Source organism: Meriones unguiculatus, chromosome 18 (genome assembly GCF_030254825.1).
Source record: "Meriones unguiculatus strain TT.TT164.6M chromosome 18, Bangor_MerUng_6.1, whole genome shotgun sequence".
Classification (NCBI taxonomy): Eukaryota; Metazoa; Chordata; class Mammalia; order Rodentia; family Muridae; genus Meriones; species Meriones unguiculatus.
The window spans coordinates 58,250,480-58,268,817 of NC_083365.1; the positions used below are offsets into that span (position 1 = coordinate 58,250,480).

The following is an 18,338-nucleotide window of genomic DNA, read 5'->3' on the forward strand; positions in this document are numbered from 1 at the left end:
CTAAAGGGTGTAGTACCCAAAAGCCACAACATTCTAGTGGAAGGCTACACCTCAATGAATATATGGGCAGCACAAATTGAACTTAATGGGTACTAAAAAATAGAGGACACAAAGTTGCACAGGTACTGAGGTGACCATCTGGGAGGAGTTGGGGAAGGAGTGATAGACATACAGAAACTCACTGTATGAAACTTTCAATACATAATAAATAATAAAAAGAGCATTCTCTTTCACTTTATTTCTCATGATAGCATCAACTTTGTTCCTTGTCTGCTGAGATAGAAGTTTTGAGCAGAGACGCTGGTTGCTGGATGCCTGAAATAAACCTGGAAGCATCCATATTGTACTTTGTGTTTGTCTTCCTTCCTTTCTCTCAGCCTTATGAATTTAAGATCTTTGTGTAAATTTAACAGGTAGTGAAATTATGCAAACTGGCAGAAGTGAGGTGATAATGAGATTGAGGCTTCACTCCCAATGCAAACCCCACAAATCTGTGCTCTTCCTGTGCAAACTTAAACTCATAGAACATAAGACATGTTAGGAAGACAATGTTAGAAAGACAATGCTTGCACACAAAGGAATGCTAAAGACTAGAAACATAAAGGCTATCAGATCTCATCAGAAGTGGCTGCAATGTCATCTTCTGTGGCCTGATAAGGCTGCTCCCCCCTCAGGAGGAGGTGATCAAAGAGCAGGCCAATCAGATTATGTCAGAGGCAGTCCCTCTTCCCATTACTATGTAACCTGCTTGGACACTAAACTACCATGGACTATATCTGTGTAGGGGTTCTAGGTTTTCTCCATGCATGGTACTTGGTTGGAGTATGAGTCTCTGGGAAGACCCCTGTGTTCAAATTTTCTGGTTCTGTTGCTCTCCTTGTGGAGTTTCTGTCCTCTCCAGATCTTACTATTTCCCACTTCTTACATATGATTCCATGCACACTGCCCAACAGTTGGCCATAAGTCTCAGCGTCTGCTTTGATAGTCTACAGAGCAGAGCCTTTCACGGCCCTCTGTGGCAGGTTCCTAGCTTGTTTCTTGTTTTTTTCTTCTTCTTCTGATGTCCTTCCTCTTTGCCTTTTGGGATGGGGATTGAGCATTTTAGTCAGGGTCCTCTCTCTTGATTAGTTTCTTTAGATGTACAGATTTTTGTAGGTTTATCCTATATTACATGTCTATATGATTGAGTATATCTAAGATCAGAAGGAAGGAGAGGCAGACCTTCCCTGTCTGTGGACTTGGGGAGGGGCATGCATGAAGAAAGGGGAGGGAGGCTGGGATTGGGAGGGAAGGAGTGAGGGGCTTATGGGGGGATTCAGGGTGAATAAAGTATAATTAATAAAAAAATAAATTAATAAAAAGAAACATAAAGGCTTAGCAGGTTAAATGCTGCTCTGCCAGAGGACCAGAGTGCTGTTCCCAAGCACCAGGTAAGGTAGCTCACAACAGCCTATGATTTCAGTAACAGGGAAAGGGTGGGTTTAATACATTTGACTTCCAAGAGCATTGTGGTTATAGTGTGTGTGTGTGTGTGTGTGTGTGTGTGTGTGTGTGTGTGTACATATGTGCATGCACAGATGCATGTGTGCATGAGCACACACATAAATGAATGAAAGAAATGATATAACCAAAGTGACATAACTGTGTCAATTTTTCAGGAAAGTCTCAAAGTCATAATGGACATCTACTTTTTCATAGGAGCTCAAGCACTGGAAAATGACAAGACAATGAAAAGAAAGGAGGGCAGTTCCTAGAGCCAGACACCCTGAAAAAGACCTAGGGTGGCAAATATGTTTAGCTTAATCATCAGGGAACAGAAAAATATTCAAGGAAACACAGACATTGGGCTTTGTAGGAAAGTTTGTGGAGACTGAGATGCAAGAAAAGGAACACAGAGAGGGAGCGCTGATTTCATCAGCCTAACAAGCATAGCTAAATCCAACAGGAGTTCCAGAATTGATTTCACAGTGATGATCCTGAGTCATTAAAAAAAAGTTCAATTTTCTGTTCTGAATTCTGTGTTTAAAAAAGCAAGGAGGCATGTAATCTATTGGAAAAATATTTCCATTTCAAAGATTTAAAATTTCTTTGAAAATAGTTTTGGTGTTTAAATAGATAAGTGGCAGTTATCTGGAAAATTCATTTAGGTGGAACGATATCTTCCCTCTGAAGACCATAGATTAGTTAAGTAGTGCAGTGTATTGAGTTAGGTACCTCCCACTCATTTCTGTCTCTTGTTCCACAGCACACTAAACCAGCACATGCTAAGCCCTGGGATACTGAACTTTGTGACAGAAAGTGGTTGATGTTCTTTCTTAGATACTTGATACCTGTCTAGCCTTTTGTAAAAATAAATATTGGCAGAAATGAAAGAGTCTGTATGGGATTAGTGGCTTATACACTCAATCTCAACTCTTGGGAGGAAGAGGTATGTGCGTCTCCATGGGAACAAGACTAACCTGTTCTGTACATGGAGTTCCAGGCCAGCCCAAGAGATATAGACTTTAATGTGTCTAACCTGTGTAGGCATTTAATAAAATGGAAAATGGAAAAATGTAGCAGAATATTACTATTCTCCTCTCTGTTCCCTTATCCTCTAGGATATGAACAGGCAATTGTTTTATTTTGTTGCCTCACACCACCCTGCTTTTGCCACCATGCTTTCTTGTCACGATGGGCTTCTAAACATGAGACAAAGGAATCCCTCTTCTAGCTGCTTTGTTAAGTGTTATATCCCAACAAGAAGCAGAGTAACTAATACACATGAAATAACCCATCATTTATTCACTAGAAAACGACAGCATCAGGGGAACAAAACAAGAGTTAGCAATGTATTTAATTTTTTTTTTCTGAAATGAAACTTTAGGGTCAGATGTTAGCTACACTGGTAGAGTACTTTGCAAACATCCATGAAAGCCCTGAATTTGATGGCCAGCATGACATAGGGGATACAGTGGGAGAAATCAGGCATATTGGCACATGCCTGTATTCCAGGAACTCCGCAGGCTTAAGCAAGATAATCAGAAGTTCAAGGTCATTCTCAGCTTATAGTAAGTTCAAAGCAAATGTATGCTACATGAGAACCTCCATGTTAATAACTCATTAATTCATTAAAAATAAAAAAAAAATACTTTTGGAATCATATCCATTGAAGTCTCTCTTCTTCAGGCAACATAAATTTTGTGAACTTGGAGTAGTCTCTGTTTATCTTGTTTAGTCTCTGTGCCTGGTGCTTACTCTAGACATAACTCATCACTCTTGAGTTTATGTACTGGTATCCTTGATACCTTCTGATGTTATCTTCCATCTCTAAAAAAAACAAAACAAAACAAAAAAAATGGTTTCCAACTACCACACTTTCCATGTCTAGCTCAAATGCTCTGGCTTTGTTTCTTTCAAAAATTTCTTAATTTTCACAACTGGTGAGAAGAGGTATTGTCAGGGTGTCTTTCTGAAAAGACAGAGATAAGTATAGACTCAAAAGAGAGTCCCTGGATATCCATGCCAAGGCTGATGACCTTCTTTGGGTCTATATCTCCACAAAGCAGAGTGATCAAGTGCACTGCAGCCCTCTTTTTGTCCAATACCCATTTCTTTGAATGAATGTCTTAGAGTTTCTATTGCTTTGATAATGCACCATGACCACAAAAAACTTAGAAGGAAAGCTTAAAATTCCTAAGTGACACTCCATTATTGAGAGAAGTCAGGGCAGGAACCTGCAAGCAGGAACTGAAGCAGAGGCCTTGAAGGAGCACTGATTGTTGGTTTGTTTCTCCATGTTTTCTCAAGTTTATTTTTTATGTTGTTTTTCTTATACATCTCAGGACTGCTTACCCAAAGATAGTACCACTTTTAATTGTCTGGGTCTCCAACATCAGTCATTAAGAATATTATCCTTTAAAGACATTTTTTCTTTAAATTAAAGTTTTCATTTCTCCAATGCCTTTAGCTTGTATCAGGAAAAAATATAGCCAGGATATTGTCTCATGGGTTTCAAGGTACCATGAAGACGGGAAGGACCTTACCTGGTGTGTTAAGCAGGCGAGATCTCCTGCAGTGGTATGCCACCTCCTGTTCACAGTGCTCTGAGCCATCAATCAGAGCCTCCAGCTGCTCCATACTGCCACCATAGTTTAAGGTCATGGCATAGGGCTTCTCAGGGTTGGAACCCTGTACCCGAGTCAGCTCTGTGTTGTTGTGTTGAACTGTCGTCCAAATCTTGTCTTCTGCACAGACAACAATGCAAAGCAGAAAAAATTAGAAGCAAAGCCCAAAGACAAGTACAACAAATTCTCCAACTGAGTGCTCTATATAAACAATGGGATCAAAGCATCCCTTTCCTTCCACAAGGACCAGGGAATTTTGTTCCTTATGAGGTTCTACCACAGGTTAATATAGATAAAACTAATTTCAGGAGCTATGCTTATGAATCCTTATTTCACAGATTTTACACTCCATATTTAATGTCCATTATTAATTTAAAATTGACAAATACAGTCTTTCTCCTTAACCACAGAGAGACTGCTCAAAGACTTTCTAAAGTGTGTTATTCTCTGTTGATACCCAACATTCTTACATAAATTAGCATGGTATTTGCATATTGTATTCACTTACCTTATACTTTAAACCATCTCCTATTGCTTTTGATATGTAATAAAAGATAAATGCTGTTTTAACAGTTGTTATATTATATTGTGTGTAAGAAATTTTGACAAGAACAAAATACCTCTGCAAGTTCAGTATAAACACAGCACCAGAGGGTTTTTGTATGTTTGTTTGCTTTGCTTTGGCTTGGTTTAGTTTTAGACTTTGGATTTTAGAGACAGGGTTTTTCTGTGTAGTCTTGGCTGTCTTGGACTTGCTTTTAGGCCGGGCTGGACTCAAACTAGCAATCCAGCTGCCTTTCCCTCTTTGATGGCTGGGATTAAAGCTGTGCAATACCACACTGGGTAATTTTTTAAAGAATCATCAAGTATCAGAATGAAAACAGCAGCTACAGGTAATAAGAATCTGCAAAACAATACATCAGTATCAATGAGGAAACTATATAATGTAAGCATAATGATCTGAGTATTAAACCTGAAGTGACAACACAAAATTCCTGGGCATGCTGGCACACAGTTCGTATTCTAGTGCTGGGGAGGCAGAGAGAGGTGGACTCCTGGAACTTCCTGACCAGCCTAGCCTATGAGAGAGTTCCAGTTCAATGAGAATTTTTTTTTAATTTTTCATCAATTACACTTTATTCATTCTGCATCCCCCCATAAGCCCCTCCCTCCTCCCCTGCCAATCCCACCCTCCCTCCTCCCTCTGCATGCATGAGAGGGACCACTCCCCAAGTCCACTGATAGGGGAGGTTCTCCTCTCCTTTCTGATCTTAGTCTATCAGTTCACATCAAAAGTGGCTGCATTGTCCTCTACTATGGCCTGGTAAGGCTGCTCCCCCCCAGGGGGAGGTGATCAAAGAGCAGGCCAATCAGATTATGTCAGAGGCAGTCCCTCTTCCCATTACTATGTAACCCAATTGGACTCTGAACTGCCCTGGGCTACATCTGTGCAGGGGTTCTGGGTTATCTCTATGAATAGTCCTTGGTTGGAGTATGAGTCTCTGGGAAGTTCCCTGTGTTCAAATTTTCTTGTTCTGTTGCTCTCCTTGTGGAGACGCTGTCCTCTCCAGCTCTTACTATTTCCCAGTTCTTACCTAAAATTCCATTCGAGAATTGTTTTTAAGGAACAAAAAGAGGGTTAGAAAGATGGCTCAGACATTGCGCTGCTTTTGCAGAGGATACAGGTTCAGTTCATATAATCAACACTAGTGTTCACAACTATACATAATTCTATCTTTGGGGAATGCAGTGCTCTTTTCTGGACCCCACAGAAATTTCCACTCACATGCTCAGATATGCTCCAACACAAACACACATTTTTCTTAATTTCCAAAGGAAAAAGAAGGTGACTGACATTGGAGAAATGACAACTGGTGTTGTCCCTTCACCTCTAATACATGCAAAGACACATGCATAGCATAAATACTGTGACAGCCATTCATGGCCATCCAGTTGACTACATCTGGAATTAATTAAAACCTAAACATCTGGGTACACCTATAAGGGATTTTTATTAATTAATTCATTTGAAGTGGGAATAGCCACCTTTAATCTAAATGTTTTGAGGTGGGAAAATGAAACTTGAATCTTCTGGTGGAAGTCTATTTAATAGACATGGAAGAGGGAAGCTTCTGCTCTTTACCTGTCTGCCCTCACTCTTGCTGGAAAGTCCAATCACTGGCATTAGTGACTAATTTCTTCAGGATTCTGGCATTTACTGAAAAACAGCCAAGACATACAGCTTCATGGTATTCTTGGACTGTCTGTTGGTAGACAGTCACTATTCAACCAGCTGGACTACAATCTGTAAGCCACTCTAATAAATTCTATATTTATATATTATGTCAGTTCTGTTCTTCTAGAGAATGTTGACTAATAAAAAAATCAAATACACATACAAATAAAAATTATCTGGATTTTTTTTATGCTGAATGAATACACAGACCTTTCTAACAAGGCTAGTTTGATAATATCAAAAGGACACGATAAGGAAGAATGTAAGGTATTGGTAAGAGAAAGGAATTTGATTTTAAAGGTAAAGAGATAAGCACTTAAAATCCACTTTTACCACCATGAAACTTAGTCTGGTCACTTTAGTGTTGCAGTCAATTAAAACACATAACAGCAAAACAGTGCAGCAGTGCCCACTACATAGGCACACAGTAGGGCTGCTACTATAGAACAGAAACCAAGACCATTAAGTTGCAAGGCAGACTGGAGAGGTGGCTCAGTAGTTAAAACAGCTCTTCCAGAGGTCTTATGTTTATTTTCCAGCACCCAAGTCACATGGTGCACAAACACGTGCAGTTTATGTAGTGTAGCTTCAGTTCTAGGAGATCCAATACCCTCTCTGGCCTCTGAGGAAACTGCACTCAGAAGTGCACATACCCACACAGATACACAGGAATAAAAATAAACACAAGCAAATTTTAAAGTTGCAAGGCCCCGTGTGCAATAAAACTGTTACGATAACCGCGGGCAAAACATTTACTACAATTTGACATGCAGTTTAATTCTGAACATCCTCACAGATAAAGCATGGGAGGAAGCAGGAAGACTTGCAAAGCATTTGCCATCTGAGAGTCCTGCCCACATAATTACAACATTACTCTTCATAGATTCAATCAGCAGGAAAGGAACCAAGCATAGAAATCATGTGGTTTCTTCCCTCTTCCACCCTCTTAGTTTTACAAATGTGGAAACAAAGGCCCATAAAGAAAACCAATAACCCACAGTATTGCTGTTGCAGTGCACTGACAGGAAAACATGTTAACATGCTGCAGGCAACTGTTAGCATTATAAATAGCAAGATTATGGTCATTGATGTGATTTAGCTTTAAAAAGCAACAGGAAAGAACCAAATACTTAGATGCCCTCTATTAATTCTTCTCACCAATTCTTCCTGTTACCTGGGAAAAGTTATTTCATCTCTCTACACTTCAGTTTCAGTATATTAGTGGAAGAAACAAATGATTTGGTTTGGTTTAATAATTTTCTAAGGACTTTAAACTTGGAGATAATTCTCATAGCACCCAATTAAATTATGCTCAGCAATAGTGAGTCATTCTAGAAATAGCTCCCCAAATCAACTAATTGATAACCATCATGTTTCCAAAGACAGATGTGCTTTGCTCTTTTGACATAGGACTGCACTTCTGTAAAGTCAAGAAATTAATTCTATTGAATTTTAACTCATAAAATAAAATGATATAAACTAATGTTGTTAAAGTTGTTAAAAGAATATTCAGTTGAGACTCCATAAAGGTTGTTAATATCTGTCTTAGTTATGGCTTCTATTGCTTACACCATAAGTAAAAAGCAAGTTAGGGTAAAAGGGCTTATTTGGCTTTTACTTTAATATCACTGTTTATTATCAAAAGAAGTGGGGACAGGAACTAAAACAGAGCAGGAACCTGAAGGTAAGATCTAATGGTGGAACTTGGAGTGGTGCTGCTAAGTAGTTGGCTCCCCATGGCTTTCTCAGCCTGCTTTCTTATAGAATCCAGGATCATCAGACCAGGAATGTCACTATCCATAATGTGCTTGGTTCTCCCCCTCAATTACTAATTAACAAAATGTCCTAGAGATCCACCTAAAACCCAATTGTATGGAAGTATTTTCTGAATTATATTGAAGCTCCCTCCTTTCTGATGACTCCAGCTTGTATCAAACTGACATGAAACTAGTCATTACAATTTCAATATATACACATGTGATAAAATTACCAAAAAGAGTTACTATTAAATACAGAAATGTTGTAGAATGAGAAATAAAAATGGACAGCTTTGAAATGGTCAGGATGGTCATGGTTAACAGTTGAAGGTTTATGTTTATTTCTAAGGTATATTTATGGAACAATGCTTCTGCCCCCATGCTAAAATATCTTTCAGACATTATGTAATAACTTTACAGGCCCAATTACACTCCAAAGAATATCGACCAAGGGAGAGGTGATTCCTTGAAAATTACAGCCCATTAGGTTGTTTATTTTCAAAGTTCTTCTGCCTTCTTTCTCACTACATTTATTTGTGTATTGTATATCTAGCAATGTTCTATAATCTATCATCTAGTAATTTAACTACCCACCTATACACCTCTCATCTATCAGAAGTTAACTTGTCTCCTTCCTCCATGTATATAACTTGCTTCTAAATGTAGTCAGTATATCATCATTCAATTATTAGTTTAATATTTCTTTCATATAAATATAGATTTTTCCAGTTTGCATATTTATTTATGTGTCTGTTCATTCATTTAGTCACTTTAGTGCAATCATGTTTTGTTTTTGATGAGATAGGAACAGAAGCTGTATAAGAGCTAACTGTTCATTTTAAGTATGCTGGTGTTGCCCTTTCTGCCTTTGGACCTTGAATGGAAAGAATTGTTAATAATTGGCACTTTTGGTTCCATGTGCACCAAATGTACAATGTGAAGAATATGCAAAGGAAGAATACAGTGTTCTGAATTGCTTTTCACAATTCAGTCAGTAGGCATCACAAGTCTAGCTACAGGCATAGTGTTGGGATGGATAGCAGATAAGGACTTAAAGCCTTTTCTCACATCTGGATTTCCTTGAGGGACACTCAAATAAATGGAATTCACTTTAAATAGTTCTATACATATGTGAACAGAGTGAACTTGATACCTACGTTGGCTTAATGGTGGATTACCTTATTACTTAATTAAAATGGACCATTAAAACTTAACATTCAAGGTGGTTAATTTCATCAAAGGGGCATGAAAATTTCTGTGTAAGTTTTAGAGGCAGAGTTTTGCTATATATGTATGATAGTTAATTGTCATTGTCAACATAACAAAAACCACAATCATGTCAGAGATAAACTTCTGGGCATACCTGTGCTGTAATTTTTAAATTAGGTTAATCAACAAGGGAAAATCCATTTTAAAGCAAGCAGCACCATTCCATAGGATAGAATACTGGACTGTTAAAGAAATAAGAGGCTAGGTGAGCACCAGCATTCATCCCTTACTGCCTTCATCCTTCCTAGAGATGCAACGTGGCCAGCTGCCTCAAGCTCCCCATGGCAGGCCTTCTCAATGATGGACTGTCTTTCAACTGTCAGTCAAATGTTTCTTTACTAAAGTTGTTTTGGTTATATATCTAATTCACTAAAGAGGCAAGGAAAGACTAAAACAACATATCTCTTCAATACTTTCTTTGTAAGGGTCCTGACCAAATTACGTTGGTCCCAGGACATCACTGTAAAGTCCCATGACATCACTGACAATAATATAACTTTTGGCATCTAAGGAGATGATCAAGTGGTTTTTCTCCTTCAGTTTGTTTATATGGTGGATATGTTGATGGATTTCCATATATTGAATGACCCCTTGCATGCCTGGGGTGAAGCCTACTTGGTCATGATGGATGACATCTTTTATGTGTTCTTGGATTTGGTTTGCAAGTATTTTATTTATTTATTTATTTATTTATTATTAATTACACTTTATTAATTTTATATCCCCCCATACACCCCTCCCTCCTCCCCTCCAGATCCCACCCTCCCTCCCATTTCTGCATGCATGCTTCTCCCCAAGTCCACTGATAGGGGAGGTTCTCCTCTCCTTTCTGATCTTAGTCTATCAGTTCTCCTCAAACATGGCTGCATTGTTCTCTTCTGTGGCCTGGTAGAGCTGCTCCCCCTCAGGAGGAGGTGATCAAAGAGCAGGCCAATCAGATTATGTCAGAGGCAGTCCCTCTTCCCATTACTAGGTAACCCACTTGGACACTGACCTGCCAGGGGCTACATCTGTGCAGGGGTTCTAGGATATCTCCATGAATAGTCCTTGGTTGGAGTATGGGTCTCTGGGAAGCTCCCTGTGTTCAAAATTCTTGTTCTGTTGCTCTCCTTGTGGAGTTCCTGTCCTCTCCAGCTCTTACTATTTCCCACTTCTTACATAAAATTCCATTCACTCTGCCCGACAGTTGGCCATCAGGCTCAGCATCTGCGTTGATAGTTTGCAGGGCAGAGGCTTTCAGAGGCCCTCTGTGGTATGTTCCTAGTTTGTTTCCTGATTTCTTCTTCTGGCTTTCAGAGGCCCTCTGTAGCAGGTTTCTAGATTGTTTCCTATTTTCTTCTTCTTCTGATGTCCATCCTCTTTGCCTTTCAGGTGGGGATTGAACATTTTAGTTAGGGTCCTCACTCTTGCTTAGTTTCTTGAGATACATAGATTTTGGTGGGTTTGTCCTACATTGTATGTCTATATGAGTGAGTATATACCGTGTGTGTCTTTTTGCTTCTGGGACAACTCACTCAGGATGATCCTTTCCAGGTTTGCAAGTATTTTATTGAGTACTTTTGCATCAATGTTCATAAGAGAGATAGGTCTGAAGTTCCCTTTTTTGTTGGATCTTTGTGTGGTTTAGGTTTCAAGGTGACTATGGATTCAAAGAATGAGTTTGTTAATGTTCTTCCTGTTTCTCTGATTATTTTGATGTTAGCTATAGGCTATTTTGTGGAATATTTTCAAGAGAATTGGAGTTAGCTCTTCTTTGAAGATCTGATAGAATTCTGTGCTGAAAACATTGGCCTGGATTTGCTTTTTTTTGAAAGAAGACTTCTGATGACTGCTTCTCTTGGTGGATTTAGGTACCCAATCTTGATTTAATTTTGGTAAAAGGAATCTATCAAGAAAATTGTCCAATTCATTTGACAAAATCCAACACCCATTCATGCATAAAGTCTTAGAGAGATCAGGGATATAAGGCACATACCTAAACATAGGAAAGAGAAACTTAAATCAATCCCACTGAAATCAGGGACAAGGCAATGCTGCCCACTCTCTACAAATCTCTTCAATATAGTTCTTTAAGTCCTAGCTAGAGCAATAAAAAAAAATAAAGGAGATCAAGTGGATACAAATAGGAAAGGAAGAAGTCAAATTCTCACTATTCTCAGGTGATGTAATGGTATACATGAGTGACCCTAAAAATTCAACCTGAGAACTCCTTCAGCTGATGAACACCTTCAATAAAGTAGGTGGATACAAATTAAAAAAAAAAAAGAATCAGCCCTCTTGTATATGAATGAAAAAAGGCTGAGAAAGAAATTAGGGAAACTACACCCTTCACAATAGCCACAAATAACATAAAGTACCTTGGTGTGACTCTAACCAAGCAAGTGAAAGACCTGTTTGAAAACAAACAAACAAACAAACAAACAAACAAAAAACAAAAAACCAAAACTTCAAGTCTCTGAAGAAAGAAATTGAAGAAGATAACAGAAGATGGAAAGTTCTCCCATGTTGGTGGATTGGTAGGATTAACGTAGTGAAAATGGTCATCCTGCCCAAAGCTTTCTACAGATTCAATGCAATTTCCATTAAAATACCAACACAATTCTTTACAGACCTTGAAAGAACAATTCTCAACTTCATATAGAAAAACAAAAACCGAGAATTGCTAAAAAAAAAAAAAAATCCTGTACAACAACAAATCGCATGGAGGTAATTCTATCCCTGGTCTTAGGCTGTACTACAGAGCAATGGTAATAAAAACTGCATAGAAACAGTGTGATGGATCAACGGAATCGAATAGACTACCCAGAAATAAACTGGCACACCTCCGGATACTTGATTTTGACAAAGAAGCTGAAATCATACAATGGAAAAAAGACAGCATCTTCAACAATGGTGCTGGTATAACTGGATGTCTACATGTAGAAAGATGTAAATAGATCCATACTTATCACCTTGCCCAAAACTGAAGTCCAAGTGGACCAAAGACCTCAACATAAAACCAAACACACTAAATCTGTTAGAAGAAAAAGTGGGGAAGAACCTTGATTTCATTGCCACAGGAGACAATTTCCTGAACAGAACACCAACAGCACAGGCTCTAAGACAATCAGTAAATGGGACCTCATGAAACTAAAAAGCTTCTGTAAAGCAAAGGACAGTGTTGTCAGAACAAAACAATAGCCTACAGACTGGGGAAGGATCTTCACCAACCCTATATCTGACAGAGGACTAATATCCAGAATATATAAAGAACTCAAGAAGTTAAAAACAACAAATCAAGTAATCCAATTTAAAAATGGGGTGCAGAGTTAAAAAGAGAATTCTCTGTAAAGAAATATAGAATGACAGAGAAACAGTTAAAGAAATGCTCAACATTAATATCACTTTTTGAAGCATAATCATTGCTTAGAGTTGGGTGGTGGGAATCTTATTCATAAGATGACCTTATAAGGCATGACAACCTGCTTGCAATATCATTGTTGTTATGTAGGACCAATTATTCCTTCCTTCCCCAGTGCTCATCACATTGTTTCATCTCTCTATTGCTATCTCCTGTGTATCTTCAAATTCCAAAACAGAATTTGCATTTCAATGATCATAGATGGAGGAAATGGAAACATTTGCCAGCACTTGGTTGATTCTAATTTTTAACCAAGTTTCTTCCATTATTTTGACTATTTAGCCCAATTCAATCCCATGATTAGAGACCTAGCTTCATTACTATTACTGTTCTAGGGTGATTCTTTATTGGCTTACCCAAGACCATATGGTTTTGCTTAAAAGAAACATAAAATAGCTATGCCTGCTAGTGTGTGCTTGGAATTCCTGAATTGATGTGGGAGGAGGGCAGGATTAGGTGGATCTCTGAAGATCACTGGCCTGTCAACATAGCAAATGTGGTGAGTTCCAGTTTTGTGAGAGACCTCAAAAAGAATGATGGATGATGCCTAAATAATGATCCCAATTTTTAGCTTCTACATGTGTGCATATAGACTGATAAACATATATACTCACATACCCACAAATATGCACATACACACAAAAGCAAAAGTAAATCAACAATCATATTGTTAAACCATTAAAATACTCACTTACATAAGAAAGCATTGAGCCCAAAGACCTGGTATGAGAGAGAAGGGTCTCTATGTCTAGATCTATACCAGTGATCTCACTATGCAAGATCAGTTTCTGAAGCATCATTCACAGAGGTCACAATATAGTATTATGTGAAGCTGTGAAAGTAAAGCCTGGATTGTGTTGAATATCTCAAAGTGTTAGAGGTGGCAGAACTATGATATATTTGTGTAGAAGAGCTGAACATAAGTAGTAGAATCTGACTGAAAGAGAGATTTATGTTACCACAGCAAAGCTAGAACGGTAGAGCTATTTAAGACATTTGACATAGAACACGGGATTATAGGATTTGGCATTCGCCCTGCTGAGTTTTGGTCCTTCTTTGGTCCAATATTTCCTTATTTTGTTCCCATTCCTCCATTTTGAAATGGTATGTTAGAAGCATGTGATTTTATGTTACTGATTTTACAGGAGGTGGATATGAAGAAATTGCCTTTAGCCTCAGAGGAAACTTTAGAACATAAAAGTGTAGAGACTGTGAATAACTGTAGGGGTTTTGAAAATTGAACTAAAGACCTTTTGCATTATGATTTATGGTCACAAGCCTATGGGAGCCAGAGAGTAGTTTGTGGTAGTCCAAATGAGCATGCTTCCTACAGCTTCATTGTTTGAATACTTGGTCCCCAGTTGTTGGAACTGTTTGGGAAAGATTGAGGCATGTGGCCTTGGTAAAGGTAAAGGTGGAGTGTAATAGGGATGGGGTGTAAGGCTTCAAAGGTATCATCTCACCATCCTTAGTGTTTTCTCTGCTTCTTGCCTGTGGTTGAGATGTGAGATCTTATATATTCCTGTTACTATGTTTCTGTTCCACCTTCATGGAGTCTAATTCCCTGAAGCCCAATTACACACTTTTATTGCCATGGTCACAGCAATAGGAAAACAAGAAAGATGTGCAAGAATGACTAATGTTTCTACTTGTTATTAGTACCCTGAAAATTACAATTAAATTATGGATTTCATGAATTCCAGTTTTTAAAAATATTTTTTCTTCACAATTTACTCATTACACATATCAATTGAAGCCCCCTCCCTCAACTCCCCCCAGTCCCACTGTCCCTCCCTCTTCCCCATAGTCCTCAAACTACTATTTCTATCCCTTATTCACTATCTAGTTGTGTGCAGTCTTTTGATGTTTGATATTTTTTTGTTTTGGTTTTGTTTTTTTTTACAATTTAGTCATTTTATATCCCTATTTTAGCCCCCTCCCTCAACTTCTCCCAGTTACACCTTCCCTCCATATTCCAACTATCCTATTCCCCATTCTTTTGAAATAATGCTTATTTAATGTTTCATGTTTGTGCCTCATTTCTCAATCTAGATCATAAATACTGATAGGTAAGTAACATTAGCTTGGCCTGGGCTTCCATGATTTCCAGAGACACATGTCATATAAGATTAAATCATTATGTCTGGCTTCCAGTAGCTCTACTACCCATGAGATTCCTTTAAGAAGTATATCAGCTCCCCAAGTCTCAATTTGCTGGAATTTTAATTGGGCAGAGTCTAGTACCCAGTGCTATGAGCAATAAATAAAGAGACACAGGTTAGCCTAACTCATAGAGTAAACTCAGGCTAGGAGTTCTCCCTAATATCTGCTGTGGTGTTTCACTCCTCTTCAACAAAGAAGCCAGGAAGCCATTCTGTTGATATTATTTCAGGGATATCTGAAGATGTTACTGGAGTAAAAGTACAACTGAACAGCAAGAGACTACAAAATCTAAATATCTTTGGAGACTGAATGATATATATATATTTTCATTTTCCTGTATGTATGTATGTGTATATATATGTGTGTGTGTGTGTGTGTGTGTGTGTGTGTGTGTACCCACGTATGTATGTCTGAGTATAATTATATGTATGTGGACATAAGTATGATCAGGGATGCAGGTACCCATATAGGCTCATGCATATGTAGGCATAGGCGTGAGGTTGACATTGGGAATCACCTTGATCACTTTTTCTCAATCAAACCTTCAGCTTTTTATATGGTTAGTATTGGTAGTCACTTTGCTCTGGGGAACTTCCTACTGACTTCCCAACTGGTAGTACAGGTGAGTCACTATGCCCCTGGCATTTACATGGGTTCTAGGGATATGAACTCAGGTCTTCATGCTTTCGTGCAAGAATTTCAAATACGGAGCTATCTCTCTAGCCTGTCAATATACATTTTTATTAATATTGCTACATATATATATAAAAATATATTTTAAAAACCCTGCTGATTTCATTTAGTGCAGCAATGCACTTTTAATGAACTATAGTGAATGATAAAATTGAAGACGTCAGAGAGGAAACTTTGAAATCTATAGAAACAACTAAAATTGAAACTACAACAAATCAGGTCTTCTGCAACATAGCTATTCTTAGAACAATTTTTATAATGATAAACACTCATATTAGAAAATAAAATCTAAGGTAACCAACTTAATAATGCCCCTTAAAATTTTAGAAAAAAAAAGTCACAAACCAATAAAGAAATAATAAATCTTTTGGTGAAAGCTAATGAAATAGAGACTACAAGAAAGTATGCATTAATCAAACAGAGTTGAGTCCCTGAAAAAGTTATGTTTGACAAAATCACCCAAACACTCGTGAAGAGGAAGACCCAAATTAACAAAATCAAAGATGAACAGGGAATTGTTAGAACAGATTCCACTTAAATGCAGATCATTTTACTTTTAGAAACAAGTCCAGGAATCTATGATGCAGGACCTACCTTTCCTTCAATCTCTATAGTGGGAAGAATGGAAATTGGTGTAAAGTAATTTCCACCTACTTTAAATGCCATAGAGTTCCACAAAGAGCTGGTATTTCTTCCTAGTACCAGCTGAGCTGCTTAGGGAGGAATGCATCTCTTGCACCTACCACAGCCAGCTTGCTTTTAGAACAGGGCTGCTCTGTTTGTGGGAGCATGCATTACCAGTTCCAGATCATTGCACTCCCTGCATTAGCTGTGATGGACACAATATCAAATTTATCATCCCTCTTCCACCTGCCTGTACCAGCCACATTTACAACTTCCAGACAACCTGCTTGACTGTGATTTATCCTTTCAGTCCACTCTAGCCTTTACCTTTTAGGCAGTTTTTTGAAGAGTTATTTTTCTTTTTCCCCTTGCTTTGAAGTAGAGGGCATGATCAAAGAGAACCGGGAAATCTGTTTTATGGTCTAACAAGGTGGTGAATTAGATTCCAAATATATTGAATCATATTTGGTCGCTGTGTGATTTAAAAAAAAATGACTAGGATGTGAAGGGCTGTCTTCTAGTGACATGTATGGGTATGGTATGAGGGCTACCGGGCGAGTAAACACTGTGGACCTGAGCTCAAGAGTGTATAGCTGGGTACTGAGGTTTATTTCAATTTGTTATTTGCTTACCTACCATAAAATAAGGTCTGTGTTTGATCTCTAGCCACACATAAACCCAGATAAGGTGTTATATCACGATAATCTTTGCACTTTAAATAGGGAATCAGGAGGATAATTAGTTCACAGTCATCTTCAGCTTCATAGTGAGTTCAAAGCTAGCCTGGATACATCAGACCCTATCTAGAAAGTGGTTGACTCAAGAATATCAGTCACAGTAAATTCTACCAGAGTGGACGCAGGACTAGCCACAGGATTATCAACATGGATTGCTGCAGCCATGAATCATCTGAAGGAATGGGCGGGCATGGGAGCGTTAGCAGACCTTCTGGTGTTGGTCTCCTTGGTTTGCCTGTGGTATATATGCAAGATTAGAGTCTCACAACAGTGTGATGCAGCCATGATCATTCAGGCCTTTACAGCCATTGAAGCAGGACATTCTCCCCAAGCATGGTTGGATACCATAAAAAGCTAAAATGATACGCTCAGGATGTGAGGCTAAGCACTGCACTCAGGGTCAGCTGCTTTCGACCTAGAGAAGAGCATGTCTGATTGCATGCGTGTTGATGCCCCAGGTGCCGCCTCTGAGAAAAAGGTATCGGACGGGTCTGATGCTCTTTGGGTGGATGACACCTAAATGAACATTGGCACAAAGTCCCAATTTATTTCTAATATCAGAGATCAGACCTCTACTCTTGCCTGATGCGTCTAAAACAAAAAGGGGGAACTGTAGAGAGCTGCGGAATGCTATGCCTTAAAGATGGATCTGGTTTCCGCCTTCCACCTTCCCGATGGTGAGTGCTCTCTGTCATGAACAATTCCACATTTGGCTAAGGCTGAGGATCTGGCTTGCTTCCATATATGTGGACCTATCTGCATTGCCCACGTGGCACGCCTGTGTTGGCTACCCAGAGGCTATTTAAGCTGTGGGCTGGCTTTCCCCAGGGTCTGAGGATTGTTCAAGGTTCCTGAATAAACTGCATTGAAAAAAAAAATATATATATATATATATTTCACACACTGTAAAAAAAAAAGAATATTTATGTTGCTTTCTCACTGAGATGCATGTTTAGTACAGTAAATGCATATCTAGTACAGTTAGAGGACTCAAGTCCAGAACCAGCCATTTCCTACATTGATCCTCACTGTTTTATCCTTGTAGCATGGAGAAGAAAGGATGCTTTCAAGCCAAATTATGAATTTTATTTTGAAAAGAAAACAGTGAGGTTGTGTGTGGTTCTTACAATGGTCTTACAAGTGTTTAATTTCTTTACCTTTTGAGGCCCTTGTTGGAGTCTCTTGACATTGAGACTGATATTAAGATATCATTTTTACTTTATTTTATCTATTACAGTTTATTCACTTTGTATGCCAGCTGTACTCCCCTGCCTCGTCCCCTCCCAATTCCACCCTTCCTCTTCTCTTCCCATGCCCCTCCCCGAGTCCTCTGATAGGGGAGGTCCTCCTCCC

At 38.6% G+C, this 18,338-nt stretch overlaps 1 protein-coding gene across 2 annotated transcripts in view; it reads right to left on the bottom strand.

The window, feature by feature from the left end:
- Window positions 1–18,338, bottom strand: part of LOC110560660 (contactin associated protein family member 5) — a 755,447-nt gene that overhangs the window by 249,859 nt on the left and 487,250 nt on the right. For both annotated transcript variants that reach the window (XM_060371591.1, XM_060371592.1), the window contains exon 13: window positions 4,026–4,226. In XM_060371591.1, coding sequence (XP_060227574.1) covers window positions 4,026–4,226 — 201 coding nt within the window. The remainder of the gene's footprint in view (window positions 1–4,025; window positions 4,227–18,338) is intronic.